General features: G+C 43.6%; 1 protein-coding gene across 1 annotated transcript in view; it reads right to left on the reverse strand.

The window, feature by feature from the left end:
• TNIK (TRAF2 and NCK interacting kinase) overlaps window positions 1–22,115 on the reverse strand; it is a 341,946-nt gene that overhangs the window by 87,370 nt on the left and 232,461 nt on the right. Inside the window, exons 8-12 of the mRNA XM_008142296.3 lie at window positions 20,081–20,135; window positions 18,122–18,200; window positions 12,561–12,736; window positions 7,462–7,528; window positions 3,324–3,528 (exon numbers count right to left, since the gene is read on the reverse strand). Coding sequence (XP_008140518.1) covers window positions 3,324–3,528; window positions 7,462–7,528; window positions 12,561–12,736; window positions 18,122–18,200; window positions 20,081–20,135 — 582 coding nt within the window. The remainder of the gene's footprint in view (window positions 1–3,323; window positions 3,529–7,461; window positions 7,529–12,560; window positions 12,737–18,121; window positions 18,201–20,080; window positions 20,136–22,115) is intronic.

Consider the following 22,115-nt stretch of genomic DNA (forward strand, 5'->3'; position numbering starts at 1 on the left):
ACCGCTGGGGGCAGCTTCCCTGCCCTGGCTCAGACATCCTTGAATTACCAGGGTAAAAGGCCACCGAAGGGGAGGCCCGGTGAAGACTAGGGAAAAGCACGCTGACGGTGGCTTATCAGCGGCGAGGCAGGACGGGTGCAGCGACAGCACTTGGGCTCCAAAGTCCGACCCCTTGGCTTTGAAATCTGGTTTCTTTTGAAGCCGTGTGACCTTGAACAAGCTATTAATCTCTGTGAGGCTTGGCTGCATTATCTTTAGACTGGGGTTACTCTGAGGATTAAATGGGCCAATTCGCATAAAGTGCTGAACAGAGTACCTGTCGTATGGTAAGTGCTTCATAACTGTTAGGAATGAGGATTCCAGCAACTTAATAAAAAAAAAACATTTAAAGCTCAAATACATCAAACCAGGTAAGAGGGAACAAAATCTAAAACATCAAAACAACAAAATAATACAATGCATCCTCGGAAAAGGTGTTGCATTAATTAAGGATCTAGGTCCAAGAGCCAAAGATCTTTTAGTCCTTACGTTTAAATAAAAATAAAAGAAGGAAATGTGTGTGTGTGTGTGTGTCTGTCCATGCACATGTTTGCATTCTTCAGCATTTCAAATGGGCTGATGGGGGATTTTCTAGGGTTACACGGTAAGTACTTTTAGCCTCAAATGCAGTGTAACAAATCACTGCACAAGGAGCTCACGGAGGCAAACAGCTAAGGTTTTCATAATGTGATGCTCCAATGACGAGGCAGCCTTGGGAAATGCTCATGGAAGGAATAAACCACAAGCCAGGGAAAAAAACAGGAAAGGCAGGATTTGGGGGCAGTGCTTAGCTAGGGTGTGACCAAGAGTCTAGGGAGTAAACCTTTAATCCAAAGAGCAGCGGCCCTTGGTCCTCAGAGACCAGATAGCCTGGAGGAAACGGTGTGGCCCTCGGCTGGAGGCCAGTAGGAGAGGCCAACACTGGCCTGGGTGGGCTGAAGGAGGTGACACCAGGGCACAGCTACAAGGACATGTCAGACTTTCACTATGTACCCAGGAGGGTAACCACAGGTGCAGGCAGCTCGCCTGTTGCACCACACACTTCACTTCTGAAAGCTGCCTGACCACACCCACTCTGCCTCCCCCTGCCTCTGCCTGCTCCTCTGAAGGTCTCTGCCCCTCAGCACTGCAGTGCCTCTTTCTACGACGGTGTAAGTCTCAGACTAGAAGATGGTGAGCTTTAAACTTCTCATGTACTGAGTGCTCTTTTCTTTAAAAAATATATTTTTATTTATTTCAGAGAGGGAAGGAGAAGGAGAGAGAGATAGATACATCAATGATGAGAGAATCATCTATTGGCTGCCTCCTGCAAGCTCCCCACTGGGGATGGAGCCCACAACCCCGGCATGTGCCCTAACCGGGAATGGAACCATGACCTCCTGGTTCACAGGTCGATGCTCAACCACTGAGCCAAATTGGCGGGGCAGTGTGCTGAGCGCTCTTCCCACAGACAATATTACAGACTTATATACTTAGATGGGAAAGAGCTTCACTTGCCTACTGCTACCTGCAGAAGCCTACAAGTTCCAATTTTGAGGATCACAGTTCAAGGCTCTGATAGTTATGTACATTTACCATTTCAGGGCCCTCGGTGAACAATGGGATCAGGGAGACCTGGTGTGAATCCCGGCTTTGCACTTACCTGCCCTGCCACAAGGAACTAATTACTTCCCCTCCCTGAAGCTCAGTTTCCTCCGGCTAAATGGAGATTATATGCACTTTGCATGAGAAATGAAGAATAAATGCAAAGAGATAATGGTAGGAGATAAGATCTTGGATATAAGCAAAGTACCCCACCCAGCCCCTGATCCAAAGAAGTCATTCAATACTAGTAATTGCAACTGTTGGATAGTATTGCTGCTGGTCTGCATATTAATATTCCAGAGACCTAATGAGGTTTATGGGATTCACTGCAAACTGAAACTGAGGCCCTGGATGAGCCATTTCAAAAGCAATCTCCTCCTGCTGTCTGCAATTCGCCCCCTTTAACTGCAAGGGCCACTGGACAGTGCAAGTGAATGCTGTAAAGAGTTAACAGGGAGCATGACAGTGTTTGGGAAAACTGTAAAATTCCTGCCCCATTATTGCGCAGTTAGTAAACCTTTCATCTGCCACCCGACTTCCTCTGCTCCGTCAGTTTCCTAATTGTCTAGAGTATTTGATGTATCTGGCACAGGAAGGAGGCCTCAGAGCAAGGTTCGGGGAAGGAGGCTTTAATAAGCGTCTGGTCTGTAAGACCACAAAGGAAAGAGCCTCGGCCAGGACCAGCCATGCCGGAGGTATGGTTCCCCACAAAAATGAGAGCAATGCCTGCAGGTGAAGGCAAGTCTCGCCCACAAGCTGGAAGACAAGGCCCGGGGTCACAACGGTGTCTGGAAGGCCTTGCAGATGCTTTCCCCAGTGTGCAGAGGAATAACAAAGGACTGTCAATAAAAGCAGGCCCTGCTTCTCCATACTTGACAGTTCACTTACCTGCTTATTCACTGTGGTCTAGTTAACACCTATATTTCCCTTCTTAGTCATTGACTCATTCATTCGTCATTAGTTCATTCATTCCACAAATGTTTATGAGGCATCTGTGTGCTAGGCACTGTTTGGGGCATTGAAGATATATCAGGGATAAAAGGGACAAAATCCCCTGACCTCAGGGGCTTAAAATCCCAGTGGAGAGAGACGACAGACGAAAATACATATGGAGAATGTGTAAAGGTGATAGGAGCTATGTAAAAATAAGAAAGCAGGGAAGACAAGGATGTGCCAGAGAGAGGAGTGTGATTTTAAGCAAGGTGGTCAAGGAGGCTTCATGAGAAGGTCATCTTTTATTTTTAAATATATTTTTATTGATTTCAGAGAGGAAGGAAGAGAGAGAGAGAGAGAGACATCAATGATGAGAGAGAATCATTGATTGGCTGCCTCCTGGGAATTGAGCGAACAACCTGGGTATGTGCCCTGACTGGGAATCGAACCAGTGACCTCTTGGTTCATAGGTTGAACTCAACCATTGAGCAACGCCGGCCAGACACGAAGGGGATATTTGAGCTAGGCTTGAGGGGTTGAGGGCATCCCAGCTTTCTGAAGTGACTACATCAAGGTCACACCATGCCAAGCAAGGGGAGCCCTTTACTTGTAAGAGCATTTGGCCTCATCCTCTGTGGCATTTAAGGTGTGTGTGCTCCAAGCAGGCTAGGCCCGACCTCAGGGTGGGATCTGGGCCCATAGTGGATACCCAGGGAGTGACCCCAGCCAAGAGAGGTGGAGTGCAAAGGCAGCCAGGGCATGCTCACCTCCTCCAGCCGCCGCCGCTGCTCCTTCTGCTCCTCTATGCGCTTCTGGCGCTCGGCCAGCAGCTGCCGCTTGTGCTCCTCGTTCTCCCGCTGCTGCTGCTCCAGCTGCTGCCTCCGCAGGGCCTCGGACCGCTCCTTGTTGGCCAGCTGCAGCCGCAGGAAGTCCCGCCGCAGGGTTGACTCTCCTGGCAGGTTCAGAATGGAGCTGTGGGCAGGACAGAGAAATCAGGATCCCACATGGGACAAGAGCAACTGCTACCGTGGGTCTTGGGGGAGGGGATCAGGGCAAATAAATCGCCCATCTAAAGGAACCACTCGCTCAAGCACAGGCTCTTAGGTCCTCCATTAAATATATTACTCACCCCCAAAAGAAACAGAGTTAAATTAAGAGACTAGTGTCCAGACTCCCTTTCAGTTGACTACTGCATACACATGCTGTCACCCTCCCTAGAGGGATGTCACATTCCAGAGGCCACATCGCTCTCACCCTTGTGACAAGGCAAAGATCTCTTTCTAAAGTCTTTAGTGTGGGTGCAAGCCCTGAGCCCCAAGCCAGCTTATTTTCACATTTAAGAAATGCAAGAACAAGCCAGAAAATAAAAATTAATCGGGAGCTGAGGGATCCTACTCTCCTTAGAGGAGTACAGTTCACCCTCACTCACATCATCTCCTTGACTTCTGTACCAAACCACAGGAGGCAAAAGTCAGACTGCTCACGTGAAGATGTGATGAAGATGTGATGAGCCAGGAAGGGAAAGTGCAAGGTCAAAGTTGACAGAGCAGGACTTGAACCCAAGTATGCCAAGTCCAAGGGTTCAGGACTTGTTTTGTGACCCCCTCCCCCATTAAAGTGAAGTTAAGTGGTTTGGTTCTGGTCACAGAGCATGCATGCAACTGGGACTTCAACCAGCTCACTGATCCTAGATTCTCTTTAAGAACTGTGAGCCTCAATTCTACCTCACCTGCAAAATGGCCATTAGGCATGTGTGTGTGCATGTATGGGTTTGATTGTGCATGTGGCAGAGAGAACAAGGAGGGCAGAGGAACACCAAAAACACTGCTGTCCTACTCATCATCCAACTGCATGTGTATAACTCAAAGTCACGGGCACAACAGCCTAACAGACAGGTAGAAAATGGATCCTATTTGTTCATACAAACCTAGCCCTTTTGATCTTTCTGGCAGCTCTCACTTGAAATAACTACATAGCAGGCTTTAGTGTATACAATAGGAGATAACCAATTATTTTTCCTCTAGAGTTATCTTCTTGTGGGAAAGACTGAAAAATAATTAGGCGGACAAACCAATAATTACAAATAGCATAATTTCAGGTATTGATCGGCTCTAGAGAAGATAAAGTGTGATAGTTTATAAGTGACAATGGCAAGGGTGCTGGGGTAAAGATTAGGGTTCCGCTTTGGATGGGGTGATCAGGGAAGACCTCTCCGAGAAGGTGACAGTTGAGCTAAGACTCAAATGATAAAGAGTCAGTCATAAGAAGAGGTAGGGAAGAATCCTTCAGGCAGAAGGAAAAGCAAGTACAGCTGAGCCCTGAATAACAAGGGGGTTAGGGGTGCTCACCACTTCCTTGTGCAGTAGAAAATCTGTGTACAACTTTGGACTCCCCCAAAACTTAGTTATTACTCAATATCCATCAGGGATTGGTTCTAGGACCACCCCCCCAATCCCCTTGCAGATACCAAAATCCAAGGATGGTCAAGACCCCTGTATAAATGGCATATATCAATGCACATAGTCAGCCTTATGTATCTGAGGGCCTGGGCAGTTCCAAACCATGGTAAGGGTCAGCTGTATAGAGGCCTGTGGTGGGGACAGGTGTGGCCTCTTCCAGTAACTGAGCTCCAGCTGGTCTTTCCTAGGACAGAGGGAATGACAGGGAGCGTGGTAGAGGAGGTCACAGAGACAGGGAAGTGAGGGCAGAGCCACACAAGGAAAGGTTAAGCAGGAGAGTAACATGATCTGATTTGTTTGGCTGCTGAATGGATGACAGTCTGCAGGGGGTAGGAGGACAAGCAAGGCCACCAGCTGGGCTGCTACTGAAGTGGCTCTGGGGTGGAGACTTCAGGGCGGGCGTGGCAGGGATGGAAGTTGGAAGAATCATTTGGGACGGAATTCATGAAATCTGTTGGTGGATCTAATGTGTGGATTGAAGGATGACTTGCAGGTTTGGTCTTGGCATCTGGGCAATGGTGGTGACAACAACCGAGACGGAGAATGCTGGTGGGAGGAGCCGCTTTGGTGGCAGCTGATGAGGTGATCATTCTGTTCTGGAGATTGGATTGCGTGATATGTGAGATACTGCCAGAAAATGACATAAAAAGCCTTCATTTGTAACATTCCAGACAGAGACAGTGCTTGGATTCTACTAACAGTCCTCCCCTAAAATGCACAGCCTTTGTGTAGCACTCTAAAGCAAACCCCAAATGACAACACTTATCTACACAGGCCACTTGCTCTGTGCAAAGGCAGGGGGGGGGGGCGCTTCTCGACCCTCACGTGCACACAAGGATGCTGGATCAATGTCAGGTGATCTGAGCGGTATTACTGACTCCATCATTAACTCGGTGTGTGACCAGGTTGCCACCCTTGGACTGTTACCTCATTTCTAAAATGAAATAACTACTGTCTCTTTCTACTTTTCAGGATTTCATGAAGATTATTAATTAGATGTGTCCATAAAACAGGACTTGGAACATAGTCTTCAATGTGATATAATGACATGTTACAATTATAGAAATGTCAAGGCATGGCTCGATTGGCTCACTAAGTGACTGCTAACATGCAGTTTAGCAAGCATTAGTTAAAAAAGGGCTTTTTCAGATCTCTAGAGAGTGATCAGAATGACTGACATGGCCGCCTGGGTGAGCTTTGGAAAATAGTGTACAACTTCTCTGAAGGCAGGGCATTTGGTCCTTGGCTTGACAAGAATGATCATTTGCCGTGTCACAACTTGACAGTCATCATTCAATGCTGCTAAGCCAGGGGTGGCCAGGATGTTAAGTATCAGCTGGAGGGAAAGAATTATCTCTCAGTCTTTGACCTTGAGAAGTCCTGTGGCGTGAAACAGAGAAAAACCGGGTGGCCCAGCAAGCTCAGTCCCGCCTGCCCTGTCCCGGGTATTTTGGCAATAATCCAGCTTGGTAGGTCTGAGTTAGCTCCAAAAAGGAACCCACCAGCTCATCCTAGCAGTGAATGAGCTGGCCCCTTCCTTGGTCAAGAAGCTCTGCCTCCACAGTATGGGAACTGCTCCTTTTTCAGGAGCACCGGGTTTCCCTCCTGGGAGGGCTAATGAATGAAGACCCATATATCCCAGTGATGTTTCTTCTACTTGTGCATTTCCCCCAGTTAATCTCACTCCACATGAACAGCGTGCCCACCATGATGTGTGTGACTGTGCCCTGGGCTCTCTGAACTGCCGCCAGCTGAATCCTCTCACGAAAGAGAGATCCTGGCAGCGTGAGCACCCTGGCATTAATTATTTATAAACACAGACCAGAAGAAAGTTGGAATCCAAGTCAAGTGAAATTCAAAATGTAGAGATGATAATAATTAAGCAGCACTTGATTCTGGGGTCTGACACATGACAACAGGAGTGGGCATGAAAGTCTCTATTTAGGGTTCACCTCTAGAGTGTAATTTGATTTTCTGGAAATTGTTTCCTCTTGGATTAGGCTGCGGGTGAAAATACCAAGGCCTGTGACAAGAACAGTGGCTGCCCAAATGGGCTTCTCAGAGGTATGAATTGAATGACTCACGTCCAAAAATACCACTTAGGTCTCCAGAAAGATGTAGTTTTAGGTACTTTTTGTCCTGTATCACCCAAATGATCGCCTGCTGCCCATTCCACACATTACAGATGTGAAGAAACAAGGCCTTAGAATAGAGACCATAAATCTTGGGGAACAAGGTAAAGAATATGCTGATTTCCACATTTTCATGAGTCTGCCTAGGGAAATTTTCCCAAATGAACGAGCATGTTTGTAGGCAATAAATTAAATAAGACCATCATGCTGGGATTCTTAAAAAAAAAAAAAAAGAACCTATAAATCAATAGGAAGTGAGTCACAAGCACAATTCAGAATGTGGAAATGAGAAGACGTAGCTCGTGTGCTCCTACCTGGGCTCTCCCGAGTCATTCTCCTCCTCTTCTTCCTCACTTCCGCTGTACTCGTATTCTGTCTCATCTAAAGAGAGACTCATAGAAGGTTAGTGCATAAAGAGGAAACTACAGCCCTGTGAAGCCCAACCCCCTCATTTCATATATAAATAAACTGAGGTCCAAAGAGTTGTCATTAATGCTGAGCTGGGACAGGCTCCAGGCACCCTGACTTGAGCTCTGAAAGTTCCCATTAGCTGCATCCAAGTACATGGAATTAACCACATCTAAGCCTGTCCCACCTGACTCAAGATCTCTGTTCCCAACGCCCCGTGCTCATACAAAGGTCAAGTCAAGGAATTGAAAAATCACCTTTCAGTTTGTGTTGACTGACAATATAGAACCAGCTAAATGAATCTTTCATTGGCCCAGTTAACTTATTGTTTGTTTTAATAATTTTTCAAGTAGGAATTTTAGTATGACTTATATGGGCTCACAAATTGCCTTCTCATATCATGATAAATACTAGAAAGAAACTTTTGGCAGTATGTGCTATTAAAAATATAGTTAAATGTGTTTTGATTGACCCTCTGGGGACATCCATTTAATTCAATAATATGTTAAGCAAGTTAACACACAATAATGATTAAGACTGAGTCTTTGCTTTGCAGGAGATCAAAATTTAATGGGCAAGATGGATAAATAAGTAATTAGAGTCCCTGTAATTATAAAGAAAGGGAACTAATCTTTGTTGGGTATCTCCCATGCCAGTCATCATACTTGATACTTTACTGATGTTCTATTTATTTCTCATAACAATCCTTTAACATAATACCCACTTTTCAAGTGAAGACATTGAGATTATAGGAGGTTAAGAAATATGACCAATGTCATCTCATTAATAAATCTGGGAATTGGATTTAGAATTCAATACAAACTTTTTCCAATTTTAAAACTAGTATTCTTTCCAACATATTATATGCTAAATAGAAGTACACAAAAATAGCAATACGGTCATGATGGGGAAGGGGGACATGAAATCTTTTTTTTTGTTTTTTGTGTTTGTTAATATATTTTATTGATTTTTTACAGAGAGGAAGGGAGAGGGATAGAGTTAGAAACATTGATGAGAGAGAATCATCAATCAGCTGCCTCCTGCACATCCCCCTACTGGGGATGTGCCCACAACCAAGGTACATGCCCTTGACCGGAATCAAACCTGGGACCCTTCAATCCACAGGCCGACACTCTATCCACTGAGCCAAACCAGTTAGGGCAGGACATGAAATCTTTGAGGAGGAAATGAGGTGGGCCTTGGAAGGTCAGTGGCCCTTTTCCAGGCAGGTGGTAGCTGAGAGTGGTGAAAAAGGGCATTCTAAGCAACATAACCAACTGACAGTGGCTGACAGTATTACAGTGCATGGCATATTCAGGAAACAATGACATGAGTGGCGAGATGTCTGGGTGTGAGAAAAGCAGATGGAGTGAGAAAGGCCAGCAGGTCTGATATATATAAGGCTTGCTTGCTGTTCCTTATATAAACCATGCTGAGAACTCTTCTGTGTGTAGCTTTTGATTTTAAGCAAGGAAGGGTAGTGTCACATTACTGTTATCCTTTCATAGCTGTGGGTTAGTAATTACCACTTGGAAAATATTTGTGTACCCCTAAAGGAGCTAAAAAAGCAATTTGGTTATGTTACCACCAGTGGCATGCTGAGGACTATAGCATCCTATATAATAAAAGGGTAATATGCAAATTGACCCTAACAGCAGAACAACCAGTTGCTATGATGTGCACTGACCACGAGGGGGCAGACGCTCAATGCAGGAGCTGCCCCCTGGTGGTCAGTGCACTTCCACAGGGGGAGCACCACTCAGCCAGTAGCCTGCTCATGGCTGGCCAGCGCAGTGGCGGTGGTGGGCCTAAGCCCGTGGTCGGCAAACTGCAGCTTGCAAGCCACATGTGGCTCTTTGGCCCCTTGAGTGTGGCTCTTCCACAAAATACCATGGCCTGGGTGAATCTATTTTGAAGAAGTGGCTTTAGAAGAAGTTTAAGTTTAAAAAATTTGGCTCTCAAAAGAAATTTCAATTGTTGTACTGTTGATATTTGGCTCTGTTGACTAATGACTTTGCTGACCACTGGCCTAAGCTGTAAGTTGGACATTCCTTGAGGGCACCCGGGCTGCCAGAGGGCGCAGGCCGGGCTGAGGGAACCCCCCTCCCCCAAAAGTGCATGAATTTTTGTGCACTGGGCCTCTAGTTTCATCATAAACTTGAACACACCTTTGCTTTCCATACTATTTAGCCATTAAAGGAATAATTAAATGAAGCTGAAAGTGTGATGACTTCAAGCATATTTTCTAAAATCACAAGTTAGCTTCATGTATTTAGGCTACTTACATAGAGAACCTTCATAAAGTGTTTCAATATTCCACATTAAACGTTTAATATTCCCAACTTTCAATAAACAGAGTTCAAAGTAAAATGCAGAAAATTTATCTATTAAAGGTAATTATAGCAAGGAAAAAAGCACCCAATTAATCCAATTATTTGTACTCTCTAGGGTAAAACCTTCATTTATTAGGCTTCTTAACTGTAATACTTCTCCAGAATCTGGTTTGATTGCTTTTATAACACTGGCTTAAATTTGCATGTGTCAACATATTTTAAAGAAAAAATAATATCAGGCAAAAATATCATAAAGCAATGAACATTAAAATTGTTTGATTCACCCGGCTGGAGAGGCTCAGTTAGTTGAGCATCATTCTGTGCACCAAAAGGTTGCCAGTTCAATTCTCAGTCAGGGCACATGCCTGGGTTGTGAGTTTGATCGCTGGTTGGGGCACGTACAGAAGGCAACCTATTGATGTTTCTCTCTCACATAGATGTCTCTCTCTCTCTCTCTCTCTTCTCTCTCTCTCTCTTTCTCTCTAATAATAAATAAAATAAAATAAAAAATTGTTAGATTCTATGGTGGTTACCAAAGCGGAAGGGGCATCAGGGAAGGTAGAAGAGGGTGAAGGGGTCGAATATATGATAATAGAAGGAGACTTGAGTATACCTACTACCAGAACTCCTCTCTTCTACTTTGCAAAGAAGGAACACATTAAAAATAGTCTGTTTTCATGGGATAGAGTTCTGACTCACATTCCAGTTTATATCAACAAAATGTGAAGACAACCCAAGGCACATACTTTATTCATCCTTACAGGTCAGAGGCAGAGAGTTCTCAGAAAGTAATCCTGGATGGCACTGAAAAATTATAGGTCAATAAAGAATCATCTAAATAGGAATAGCCAATATTTATCGAGTATGTCTATGTGCCAGGCATTGTATGAAGTGATTTACACGTACTATCACATTTAATCTTTGCAACAATGCCAGGCAACACTAATTATTATAATAAACCAAGTTCTATTTTAAAGATTAGAAAACTGGGGGAAGTTCACATAACTATCAAAGAGTAGACTAGAATCTGAACTTAAAATCTGAGTCTGAAAACAAAATTCTGAGCACTTAACCTACTTTATGTACCCATAGTAAAAGAAATTTCCTTTTTTAGAGAAGGTGGCCTTGAATGGTTGTCTGACATACCACCCTAAAATATTTCCTTTAAAATTTTGACTTCACAGAGTGGCCCAAGACCACTATTAATAAATAAACAGCTGAAAAAACCTCAGTCCTTTTTGACTATCACGTACCTATTTCTTTTCATGCCTAGTTCCTCCAGCTTGGGCTGCCCCGCCCCCAGTTCCTTGGTTCTGATTGACATCTTGTCCTTTTCCATCACAAACAACTGGAGGTGGACCTCCCTTTGGCTGAGCCTCCTAACCTCCTGCTCCTGAACCTAACCTGATCACACATTTTCCTGAGTCTCCAGACTGGCAACAAAGGAGGATCTCTTCTCTTGAACCTTCACGAGGATTTCTCCTCCTCTCCAAGCCCTCTGCTGATCTTACCTCTGCCTAATCTTGACTCCTACACTGCTCAGTACCCCACGCCTTAGGTCCCTGCTCATACCTTGCCACATTAGATATTAACTTCAGAGGCAAAGAAGAAGGAAAACCAAATAGAAAGAGAGCAACCCTGTCCTATGCTGCCCATCACCTTCCACTACTCCTTCTGGATTGTGAAGAACAAAGGAGAGAGGTGGAGAGGATTGAGGCAAGGAAAAGCATATCACCAAGTTCCTCCCATTCCCATCCCGGGCCTTCCTCTCTATTCTCCACTCCCTGCACACTCAGTGCTCACCTTGCCAGGTCTATACGGCCTCCTTACTGCGACTTCACTGCCAGCTTCCCCCTCCTTTTCCCTCTCAGGGAGAACTCACCTGTCTATCCTCTGCACCTCTCCCTTTCATTCTCTACTTCAACCTTCCCTACCTCCCAAACCAAGAAGTCATAAAACCTTCCCCAGACCACATGCATGTTTATTTGGTCAGGATGCTAATTAAGGAATTTTTGAGTCTCTATTCAAACAGTCCTAGGACCTCAAGTTTGGACTGATGTCCTTTCCAATAATGTAGTGAAAAAAGAGTGTGGTATAACAGCCAGAGCCATGAGAGATAAGTTTTTGAATCTATAAATAAAGAAGTGCATTAAATGATCTTCCAGCTTCAAAAGAAAAAAAAGCCTGGCAATCTCGTTTATATCACTGAGACGATAAGAACATTTATTCTGACTTCCAAATAACTAAATTAGAAATGAGCCTCAGTGCACAAATTCTTTAAATGGTTGAAGACTGCCAGTACCGAAAAACGTCAACTAGATTTTTTAGGTTGTCTGTCTTCTGTAGATCTTTAGTCTTCAAAACATGAATATTCATTTGAATTAAGAAAACCACTTGTCATATTAAACCACTTCATAGTATCACTCAACATGACTCTTTGTTCAGTGCCTGGAAAAGGTGATATTTCTCTCAGTTCTATTCTCTCATGAAAGATTCCATTCAGCAGTCTCACTCCATTGATGCCCACAGGCTGTGATCTCAGAGGCAGCCCCTCACACCAAAGAATAATGCAGGCCCATTAGAAATCCCCACAGTCACCTCCAAACATGTCAAGAGCTCAGGACTCACTCCATCCTTTGTTTCCCTTGCTGAAATACAAATGTGCTTCTAACCTTTCTCGCCTCGCTTCTTCTTTGTTCTATCGATGTGATCCTTGAGTTGAATGCGGACCTGTCGTTCATTAGGTTGGTCTCGTATAAATGGATGCTTCATCAGTTGCTCTGTTGCTGGTCGCTGGCTGTGATTCTTCACCAAGCAGCTCTCAATAAATGACTGAAATTTTTTTGACCTGCCAGACAAAAGAGATGAACCACAGGTTAAAAGACAATCCAAAGAAAGGCAGACATATTTTTTGAAATGCTAGAATAAAAAATTAGAAAAAGGAAAATAGGTCCAATCAGCCAATGTAGAGAAAGTGGGTCTAGCCCTTTATTAGGTACAATGGGGTATAAAGGCATCATCACCATCAACACACAATTCATGCCATCTATGGCAGTGATTATATGTGAAAGTATTTTTTTGTTGTTGTTGCACAATTCATACATAATATCTCACAGGAAACCAAAAGGAATCAGAGAAAGAAAGAGCCCATTGGGAATCATACCTGGAAGTTCTATGGGAATGAGAGAGCCACAGTTGGGTCTTAAAGAATTAGGAAGAAATCACTCTGGGGAAAGGACAGTTCAGGGAGGTATAAAATCAGTGAAAAACTCCAGTTGGGAGTGAGCACACTGTATTTCAGGGGACACTGAGGTGAGATATCTAAATGAGACAGAAAATGCAATGTGAAAAAAGTAAAACCAAGGTTGGATAGAGGAGTCCATTTTGTAAAAATGAACAAGATTCTTCTGTGGGACAGTGAACTTGACCTGGCAAATTTTTTAACTGGTAATTTCAGAGTCACTTTTGAACTCTGCTTTCCAATGAACTAAATCAGGATGTATGCATACGCTTGTTATCAACCCACGGACTTAGAAATTTAACCTTAAGGGACTAAGTTCATACCCAGAAGCAAATTATCTCCCTCTAGGAAGGCAATATTTCCTCAAAGATAAACCCTTTGCCACAGACACACAGGGGCAGGGGACCGCTGGTGAGAGATACCACACCAATGATTAGGGCAGCAGGCGAAATTAATGGACTTTAGCTATGATTCACGAGTGGAGCATGCATGTTCCTGCTGGAAGTTCCAAGAATTTCCAGCATGATAAATAATTAAGCTCATGACTCTACAGCATGCCTGTCCAAGGTGTTCCATTGCTAATATGGCACTTCACACTCAGAGACCTCAGCAGAACCCTGGTCACCCTATTCACCCTCCCCACCCGGCTCAGAGCTGGAGGGAATCCATTTTTTGCTCTCTGTCGCCCTCTTGTGAAGCACTGTGGCCTTACAGGAGCGCATTCCAGGAGGGAGCCTTTCCTAAGTTTCCCAGCAGGCCGTGTGTGTGTGTGTGTGTGTGTGTGTGTGTGTGTGTGTGTGTGTGTGTGTGGTGTATTTACTTAAGGCCTTGACACCACACAGAATATAATGGTGAGCATGCTCCTCAAGATTCAAATGTGAGAGGACATTCGCATATGTACCACTTCAGTCCTGCCCAGGTCAAAGCAGTTTCTCACCTTTTTCCCATGTTTTTAAAGTACTGAATTTTTGACACTTTTCCTTTCTAAATTTCTAAACTATGCCCAAGCATTTAAAACATTTTACAAAAGTAAAGGTAACCTGCTATGCTTGGGGTCAACTCGGGATGAATCAGGATTGGACTATAAATCATGTAAGAGGATGGACAGTCTATGCACCCTGTATGTCCTCCAGCCCATACCTGCTTCCTCCACACTGGAAATCCTGTGCTTGGATGTGCTTGGGTCATATTTGTATCATGAGCACACTACCTGCTCTGACATGTTTGATAAACAAATGGTGCATGAGTGGTTATCGGACAAGAGCTGTCCTAGGGCTACCTTCAAATCTGTGTTCGTGAGGGACAGAAAGGGGGGCTTGGAGAGTAGATATTGTTTTATTATGTTGTTTTTCTCAGATCCATCAGGTAAATCTGTGGAGGCACAAATGTGATTATCACCTAAGGAGAGACCTTGTAAAAAAAAAAAAACACAACAACACCCCATAATGAATTAATGGACTCTCCTAAGGAATCAACTGAAGAGAATGAGGTTAACCTGCATAAAAAAATAAACAAACTCCACATGGTGCTTTTCTAGGTAGAAAATCAATATTAGGAAGATGAAAACAAAACAGACAGAAAGCTATGAAATATTCACAAAGAATGCAAATGGCAGTTCTCTTTTTCCTGCTTCCAACTAGAAGGAAGTGCTCATTTTTCATAAAGTGGTAAGCTATTAATTAGAGGATGATAAATAAAAGAAATCACACCCAATTTAAAAATGAGATATCCAGACTTAATAGACTGTCCATGCCATTCCCCAGTACAGACACCTCACAAGCTCAGAGAAATCTCCAGGATGAGAATGTGGTGAAGATGTTTGATGGAACCAGCCTATCTCAGGGTCACTTCTCCAGACTCTCTCCCAGTGGGAAAGAACCTCAAGAGATAGTCAAGAGAACAACTTTGGGTCCAAGGGGTGGGCCAAGATGCAGACCCACAAAGCTGGCAATGTGTCCCGCATCTTTTTCAAACAGTACTGCGTTTGAAGAGAACATAATGCTGACCTACAATTCTTCAAAGAAAGCTTCATCGTCTCTTATTTAAGTTAGTGTGACCAAAGAATCAATATACTTAATTACACATTTAATTAAAACTAAAAACACCACCTATGTTGAACACTACCTGGCTATTTGCTGAGTGGTCTTAAGGGTTTAAAGTACATTTATATAACTTTATTGTTAGAATCTCTGCTGCCAGTAATTTAGTTCTTTTTTTTTTTAATGCCTAAGATTAGTAATACTAATTTCCCAAGGGTTGGCATGGAGAGATAAATGTTAGTGACTGGTGCTTATAGTCTGAGACACTAGTTCTTATAATACCAGTGTCGCTGAACACTTTATCCTACCAGATTTTTCCTGTTTATATATTAAATTGTGTTAAAGGAATTAAAAATGCCTGAAAGATTATTACATTAATCATTATAACCAGCCAGGCTAAAAGTTGTTGGTAATCATAGGACTGACTCCCTACATGCAATTTGACCTTTAAAATTTGTATTTCCCAGAACTATCCTTTTTTTTTTTTTCTCCTTTGGGTTCCATCACTTACTATGTGACTTTGGGCAAATTATACAACTTCTCTGTGCCTCAGTTTCCCTGGCTGCAAATAGGGAGATTAAGTACTTATCTCAAAAGACTGCTGTGATAACTAAATGAGTTAATTTGTACAAAATACTTAAAACAGTGCCTATTACATGTAAGTACATGTGTCAACACACATAAATGCTGTAGATACGTTTGCTAATATTTCTGAAATATGGTGTGCAGCTGCTCAAAGAAAACCCACTTGTCGGCTGTGAGAAGCTGGAAACGGCTGTCCAGGGGCAGGGCAGGGAGAGAAGAGGGAACAGGGTGAGTGGAGCCCACTGTATACAGCAGGCTGGGTGTGAAGGCCAAGCAGAAACCTGGCAGAAGGCTCCGTAGTGCCACTGCCGCTTCCAGGGGACAGAACAGAGTTGCCTCCTCCCTGGGGCAGTCTGTTCCAGGGAGAAAGGAGGAAGCAGGGCCTGAGCACCGGGCAATCACATGCTGTGCCGGTGGCCAATGGAAGGCTGTTGCTGGGGAGAGAATGGTCTCACATCACAGTGACCCTTGGAGAGAGAAGCAGGAGCGGAGGATGCTCTGCCTCCTCGTTACCAATAGCAACTCTCCCTCTCTCTTCCTGCAGCCTTGGCAACTCCAGGGCTGCCGGCCCTTCTGGCAGTCTCCTTCCCTTCCTTGGTGCAGTGTGCCTGTCTCTGCTCCACCTGGGTGGCTGTGCCATTTCTGGGTGACTGATATTGATCAAGACTGCTCTCTGAATAGTGGAGGGTGGAACTGTGGGTGGGTGAGAAACAGGAGGGGCTCCGGGCAAGGGCCTGATCATGAAGTGGCATGAGAGGGGGGCAGAGAGTCTGTCCCTCATGCTCTAAAAAAAAGGACAGGAGGTCATAGGTGGTCCAGGAATTGACCCCTGTGCAAGGGGAATCAGAGGTTCAAGGATACACCACAACAGGGAGGATACCACAGCCACAGGGATAACGGAGGGAGTGATGCATTTCTGTTACAGACTAATAAAGCACAAAGACCCTCATATAAGCACATGTCAGAAGTCCAACCAACCTGTGAAACTGTTTCCCAAACTTCACTACTAATAATTCGCACCATACCTTTATACCCCCATACTAGAATTCACTTAGTATTTTACTTTAAGTCACTTTTTTATGTGAATAAGTTTATTAAAGGTTATATTACTACCCAAAATAAGAAGCTGGTATCACCTGTCATAAGAGAAAGCAATAGAAAAACCCAAAATTATAAATGTTCATGGACAGACCTATGAAATCATCTCACATACCACCAGGCGTGTGTATGCACTTAGAGAATTATTCTCTTAAAATGTAGAGGAACAGTCAGCCAATCTAACAGGCAGACTCTCTGAACTATCACCCTCTCTGGGCTGTGCTGCCAGAAGAGATATTACTTGGGTTTGACTACTCATTTTACATGTATTTTTTTAATTTTTATTTTAAAATATATTTTTATTGATTTCAAAGAGGAAGAGAGAGGGAGAGAGAGACACAAACATCAATGATGAGAGAGAATCATTGATGGGCTGCCTCCTGCATGCCCCACACTGGGGATCGAACCCGCAACCTGGGTATGTGCCCTGACCTGGAATTGAAGTGTGATCTCCAGGTTCATAGGTCGATGCTCAACCACTGAGCCACGCTGGCGGGCTTGACTACCCATTTTAGCTAAGAGCTCTTTTACCTTAAAGGTGTGGGGATAAAGACCTGCTGTGCAAATCAATAGTACCCCCTTTCCCACGGGTATGCATTCTGAGACCCCCAGCAGATGCCTGAAACTATGGTTAGTACAGAACACTATATATACTATGTTCTTACTTATACATGCATACATACATACATACATACATACATACCTATGATAAAGTTTAACTTATAAATTAGGTACAGTAAAAGATTAATAACAATAACTAAAAATAAAATAGAACAATTACAATAATAACTGCAATGAAAGTTATGTGACTGTGTGTCTCTTTCTTTTTAAATATTTTATTGTAATGCAGTCACTTTTCTTCCTGTGATGATGTCAGATGACCCGATGCCTATGTGATGAGATGAAGTGGGGTGAATGACTAGGCATTGTGATGCAGCGTTAGACTATGGAGGATCACCTGCTCCGGGTGATCATGGATCATGGAGTCATGATGATGTCCATGGTTAGGGAAATTAAATATTTTTGGATAGCATTTGACTGTGGGTAACTGAAACCTCAGAAAGTAAATCCATAGATAAGGGGGCAGGGGGAGCTACTACTCAATATGTATTTTAAGATGAATGATCCATATGTAAAATCACTCACCAAGTCTTAGTGTGTATAGTCTGATCCTGTCAGCAGAACATAAGTATTTGAATTAACCCAAAAAAACCATTATCACAGGAAAGCCCTGCCGTTGGATCTGTAAAACACTGAAGACCAAACTCACCATTTCTTAGACTTCAGCCTCGGCGCAGGGTTCCGGGGGATGAGGAAGAGAGCTCGCATCGGGTGCATGTCACAGAGAGCTGCAAGAGACCAAACAAGGGCCAGCTCCAGCCAGGAGGCCATGCTCACGCCAAGCCCATCCTGGCTGTGCAGCCAATGTCACCACACGGCTCCCAAGTGCTCGAATGACCAGTGAGTAGAGGGAAGAGATCACAAAGCCTCCATCTGCTGAGCACTTAGCAGAGCTGATGGCCAACTACAAGTCTCATAAAACACAACACGTTTCAGCTAGAGAGTAACATTTCTACTTTGACTTTATCTTTAAGAGTACGAAGTTAAAGGGTCCACAACCTTTCCTTTACTATAAATAACCATCTAAGATTCAAAGTAAACAACATCAAGGGAAATAAAGTTATTTAATGATTAAAATCTTAATTGTCAAAACAAAGGATTTTTGATAATCCATGGTCTTTTTCTTATACACTGAAGGCTCATCCAAATACAATGTTATCTACATAGATTTTTGGAATATAAAACACTAGACCAGACACCTTCCCCTCTGTATTTCCAAATATCCTGAATGGCTTTTCAGGGTTTATGATGGTTTTTGTTTCATTTCATTCCCTGGCCCCAGGAAGCCCACAGGATTAAGGCAAACGAAGTCTGGCAGGAAAATTATAAAAATATCTCCACATGTAAACATGACATTATCGTTTATTGTGAAAGCACTCAGACATTCTTATTTTAAGCACAATATTTCACTAGTTTACTTTTCAAACATCTGGGAGTATCTTTTCCTTTGTGCCTAGAATAAGAATATATTCTCCCCCAAAGCTAAAGAATTCTGTGGGTTGAAGCTTATTTTTAGCCCCTTCAACTACTTATCAAGAGTGACAACATGGTTTTGAGACGGTAATGTATTATTTTTATGATTCATAAATGCCTTTTAGCATAGTGGATGAGGGGAAGTTGTCAACAAAGACTCCAAATCAATCAAGCTACAGATAAATCTATCAACTCTAGCGTGATGACTTGAAGGTAAAAAGAACCACATGCACATAACAACCTGTCATGCAACGAGGAGCCTTTGAGAAGCAGCCACCAAGGTGTTATTAAGTGTGAGAGGGGGCAATTTCTGCCTCAAAGGAAATAGGGAGTGAGCCGGGCAAGGCTGTGGGAATCATCAGATTGCTGTGCAAATCTGATTGGCTGAAGGTGAGAGGGAGAAAAGTAGGCAGAAGTGTGCTACAGTCTAAGGAAACTAAGGAATAAAACTGAGGAGTGAAAGTTACCTACAAAGGGTCTGCCTTAGGTCCCTGCCATGCTCGTCACTGATGGGGAGTGGCCCTTGGGAGGCTCAGCCTCAGTGCATGGCAGCAGTGAGGCCCTTGGTCACTTGTGCCTGCTGCATGGGAATCTGTGAGGCATTGCTCATGGCCTGGCAGAGGCTCTCTGCAGTGCCATATTCCAGAGCTCAAGGAATATTCCAGATCCTGGCCACTCTGCCTGAAATAAGTAGGGAAAGCTAAAAAACTAAACATCAGCATTTTAATGGGAGTGAAAGCAGTCGGGTATCAGTGTTTGTGGAAACCATACACTGGAAATCAGCGTTGACGTTTGTGAGAGTTTACAGTCCTTGTGGGTTGGTCCCAGTTTTATGGTAAGTGAAGAATAGTTCAAGAATCAACTACACACTGAATCTGTAAAACATATAAGTTTCCCCAAAGTTTGCCTCCCCTTTCTTTTTTTTTTTTCCCCCCCTCATAAATTCAAGATCCTCACACCACTCGGAAATGAATGGACTTCTGGTTGATTTAAGATGACTGCTTTCTAAATACGCCAGCGAGAATCCATGCTGGGCTCGGTGTAGCAGAAGTAAAGCTACCTCGGCTCCTGGCACAGAAGCTTCAGTACCTGCAGAGCGGACAGCAACCGATTCCACCCGGAGGAAGATACTTACGGGGAGCACCTTCTGCCATCTCGATAGCGGTGATTCCCAGAGACCACAAGTCACTCTGGAAGAGAAGGAAGCACAGACATAAGCATGAATGCAGTCACCAAAGGAGAACTTGGTTACACCTGGTAATTGCTTCAGAACTGCCCGTGGGGAAACCATTCAGTCATCTCTTTACAAACCTATTACAGCTGCGAAGCTTCAAAGTAGTCAGAGCCTCATTCACTTTCATTGACAATGCCTTTCACGGTTTTAAAAATTAATCTGTCATTACTTGGGGTGGTGGAGCCATACTACAATATACAGATGATGTAGAGAGAACTGTACACCTGAAACCTATATAATTTTATTAACCAATGTCACCCCAATAAATTCAATAAAAATTAATTTATCACTCAAATGTGTCTCTGGCTTAAACCATATGAAATCGCTGCTATTCGACTGTTTTCTACACTGTCCTATAATTAACTGCACATGTTTAAAGTGTATCATTTGCAAGGTTTGACATATGTATACTCCTGTGAAACCATCACTATAATCAAGAGGAGCAGGAATCAAATGGTTTTGTACTGTGAAATGGGGTGCAAATATGAAGGTGGATATTTGGAGGGTTTCCATTCTAAGCTATCTATATATATAAAAGGCTAATATGCAAAGTGTCTCCTCAGGAGTTCGACTGGGAGACCAGGAATTCGATTGCTCACTATGACGGGTGCTGACCACCAGGGGGCGGCGCAGAATGCTGGCAGCTGGAAGGCCCCGATTGGCCCTGATGGCTGGCCAGGCCTAGGGACCCTACCTGTGTATGAATTTCATGCACTGGGCCTCTAGTTACAAATAAAGCTGCTACATCCATCACAAGTCTTTGTGTAGACATACGCTTTTTTTTTTTTTTTTAAGAAAACACCCACGTGTGGAATGGTATACGTCCATACTACCTAGTCCAAAATCTGGCACACAGTGGCCTCCAGAATATTAATTTCCTTCTCCTCTACTATTAGGTGAGACTGCCTTTGCCTGTTCAATTTAACCTTCTCTAATTTCCCTCTACTTGGTTGTAGCAGACACTGTTTGTTGGCTAACCCAACAGGCATTTTCAACCCCCATTTCCTTTGTGGCCTTCATTTATGAGTGTAGGAAATCTAAGTGTGTTTGTCCAGACTTCCCTACAGCTAAGGATGACAATTAAGAATGTGACATAGTTGTGGCCAATTAGACACAGGCAAACATCTTCTGGGAGCTTCTGAGAAAGCTTTTGCTTTTCCTGAAATAAGTGACAAATACAGCCAATGTCTTGACAATTCTTCCCCACTTCTTCGTGCCTTGAAGGAAAGCATGCTCTTTGAGCTATAGCATCCTTCTTGCAAACATGTGGCAATAAGTCAACAAACTAAAAATGACAGGACAGAAAGGTAGCAGCCTGGGTTTTTAAAGACATCAATGAGGCCCCACACCAACTCTGAACTGCCTGCCTTTAAACTTCTGAAATGTAAGTAAGTACAGTCCAAAGCATTCCTTACTGATAATAGGCACACAGTAATGATTTGAAGAAGCACATTTTGACAGTAGGGAAATGGAGAGAGGGCCCAGTTGTTAGGTGAGCTTGGATTTATGCTATAGGAAGCAGAAAGGGTCCGTGAAAAGAGATGCTGCCTTTATTCAGTTCACAACAGCTCAGATCCCCTCTAAGGTGGCTTTCCCCAAGCCCCCAAACAACTCCTTCAAACCAAAGGTCACACCATCCCGACTCCTGAGCATCCTGTCACATGACCAGGCCAGAAACGGCTTCTTTTTTAAGCCCTTTTTTGACGGCATCATTAGGATCTTTTTTCTTTTCTTTTTTTTGGGCTGGGGTTCTCTTGTTTTACAAAAAGAGCATTTATATTCCTTGCCATATATATATACCCAGAGCTGCTTGTAAGCTATGCTTAACTGTCCATGCTAGAGAGCAATAAATGTCCTTCACGGGCCTTGTTCAAGCCTTTGGGTGCATTAGCAAGTCCCCAAGACACTTCAGAACTTAAATACGGGAGAAAATGTT

Source organism: Eptesicus fuscus, chromosome 3 (genome assembly GCF_027574615.1).
Source record: "Eptesicus fuscus isolate TK198812 chromosome 3, DD_ASM_mEF_20220401, whole genome shotgun sequence".
Classification (NCBI taxonomy): domain Eukaryota; kingdom Metazoa; phylum Chordata; class Mammalia; order Chiroptera; family Vespertilionidae; genus Eptesicus; species Eptesicus fuscus.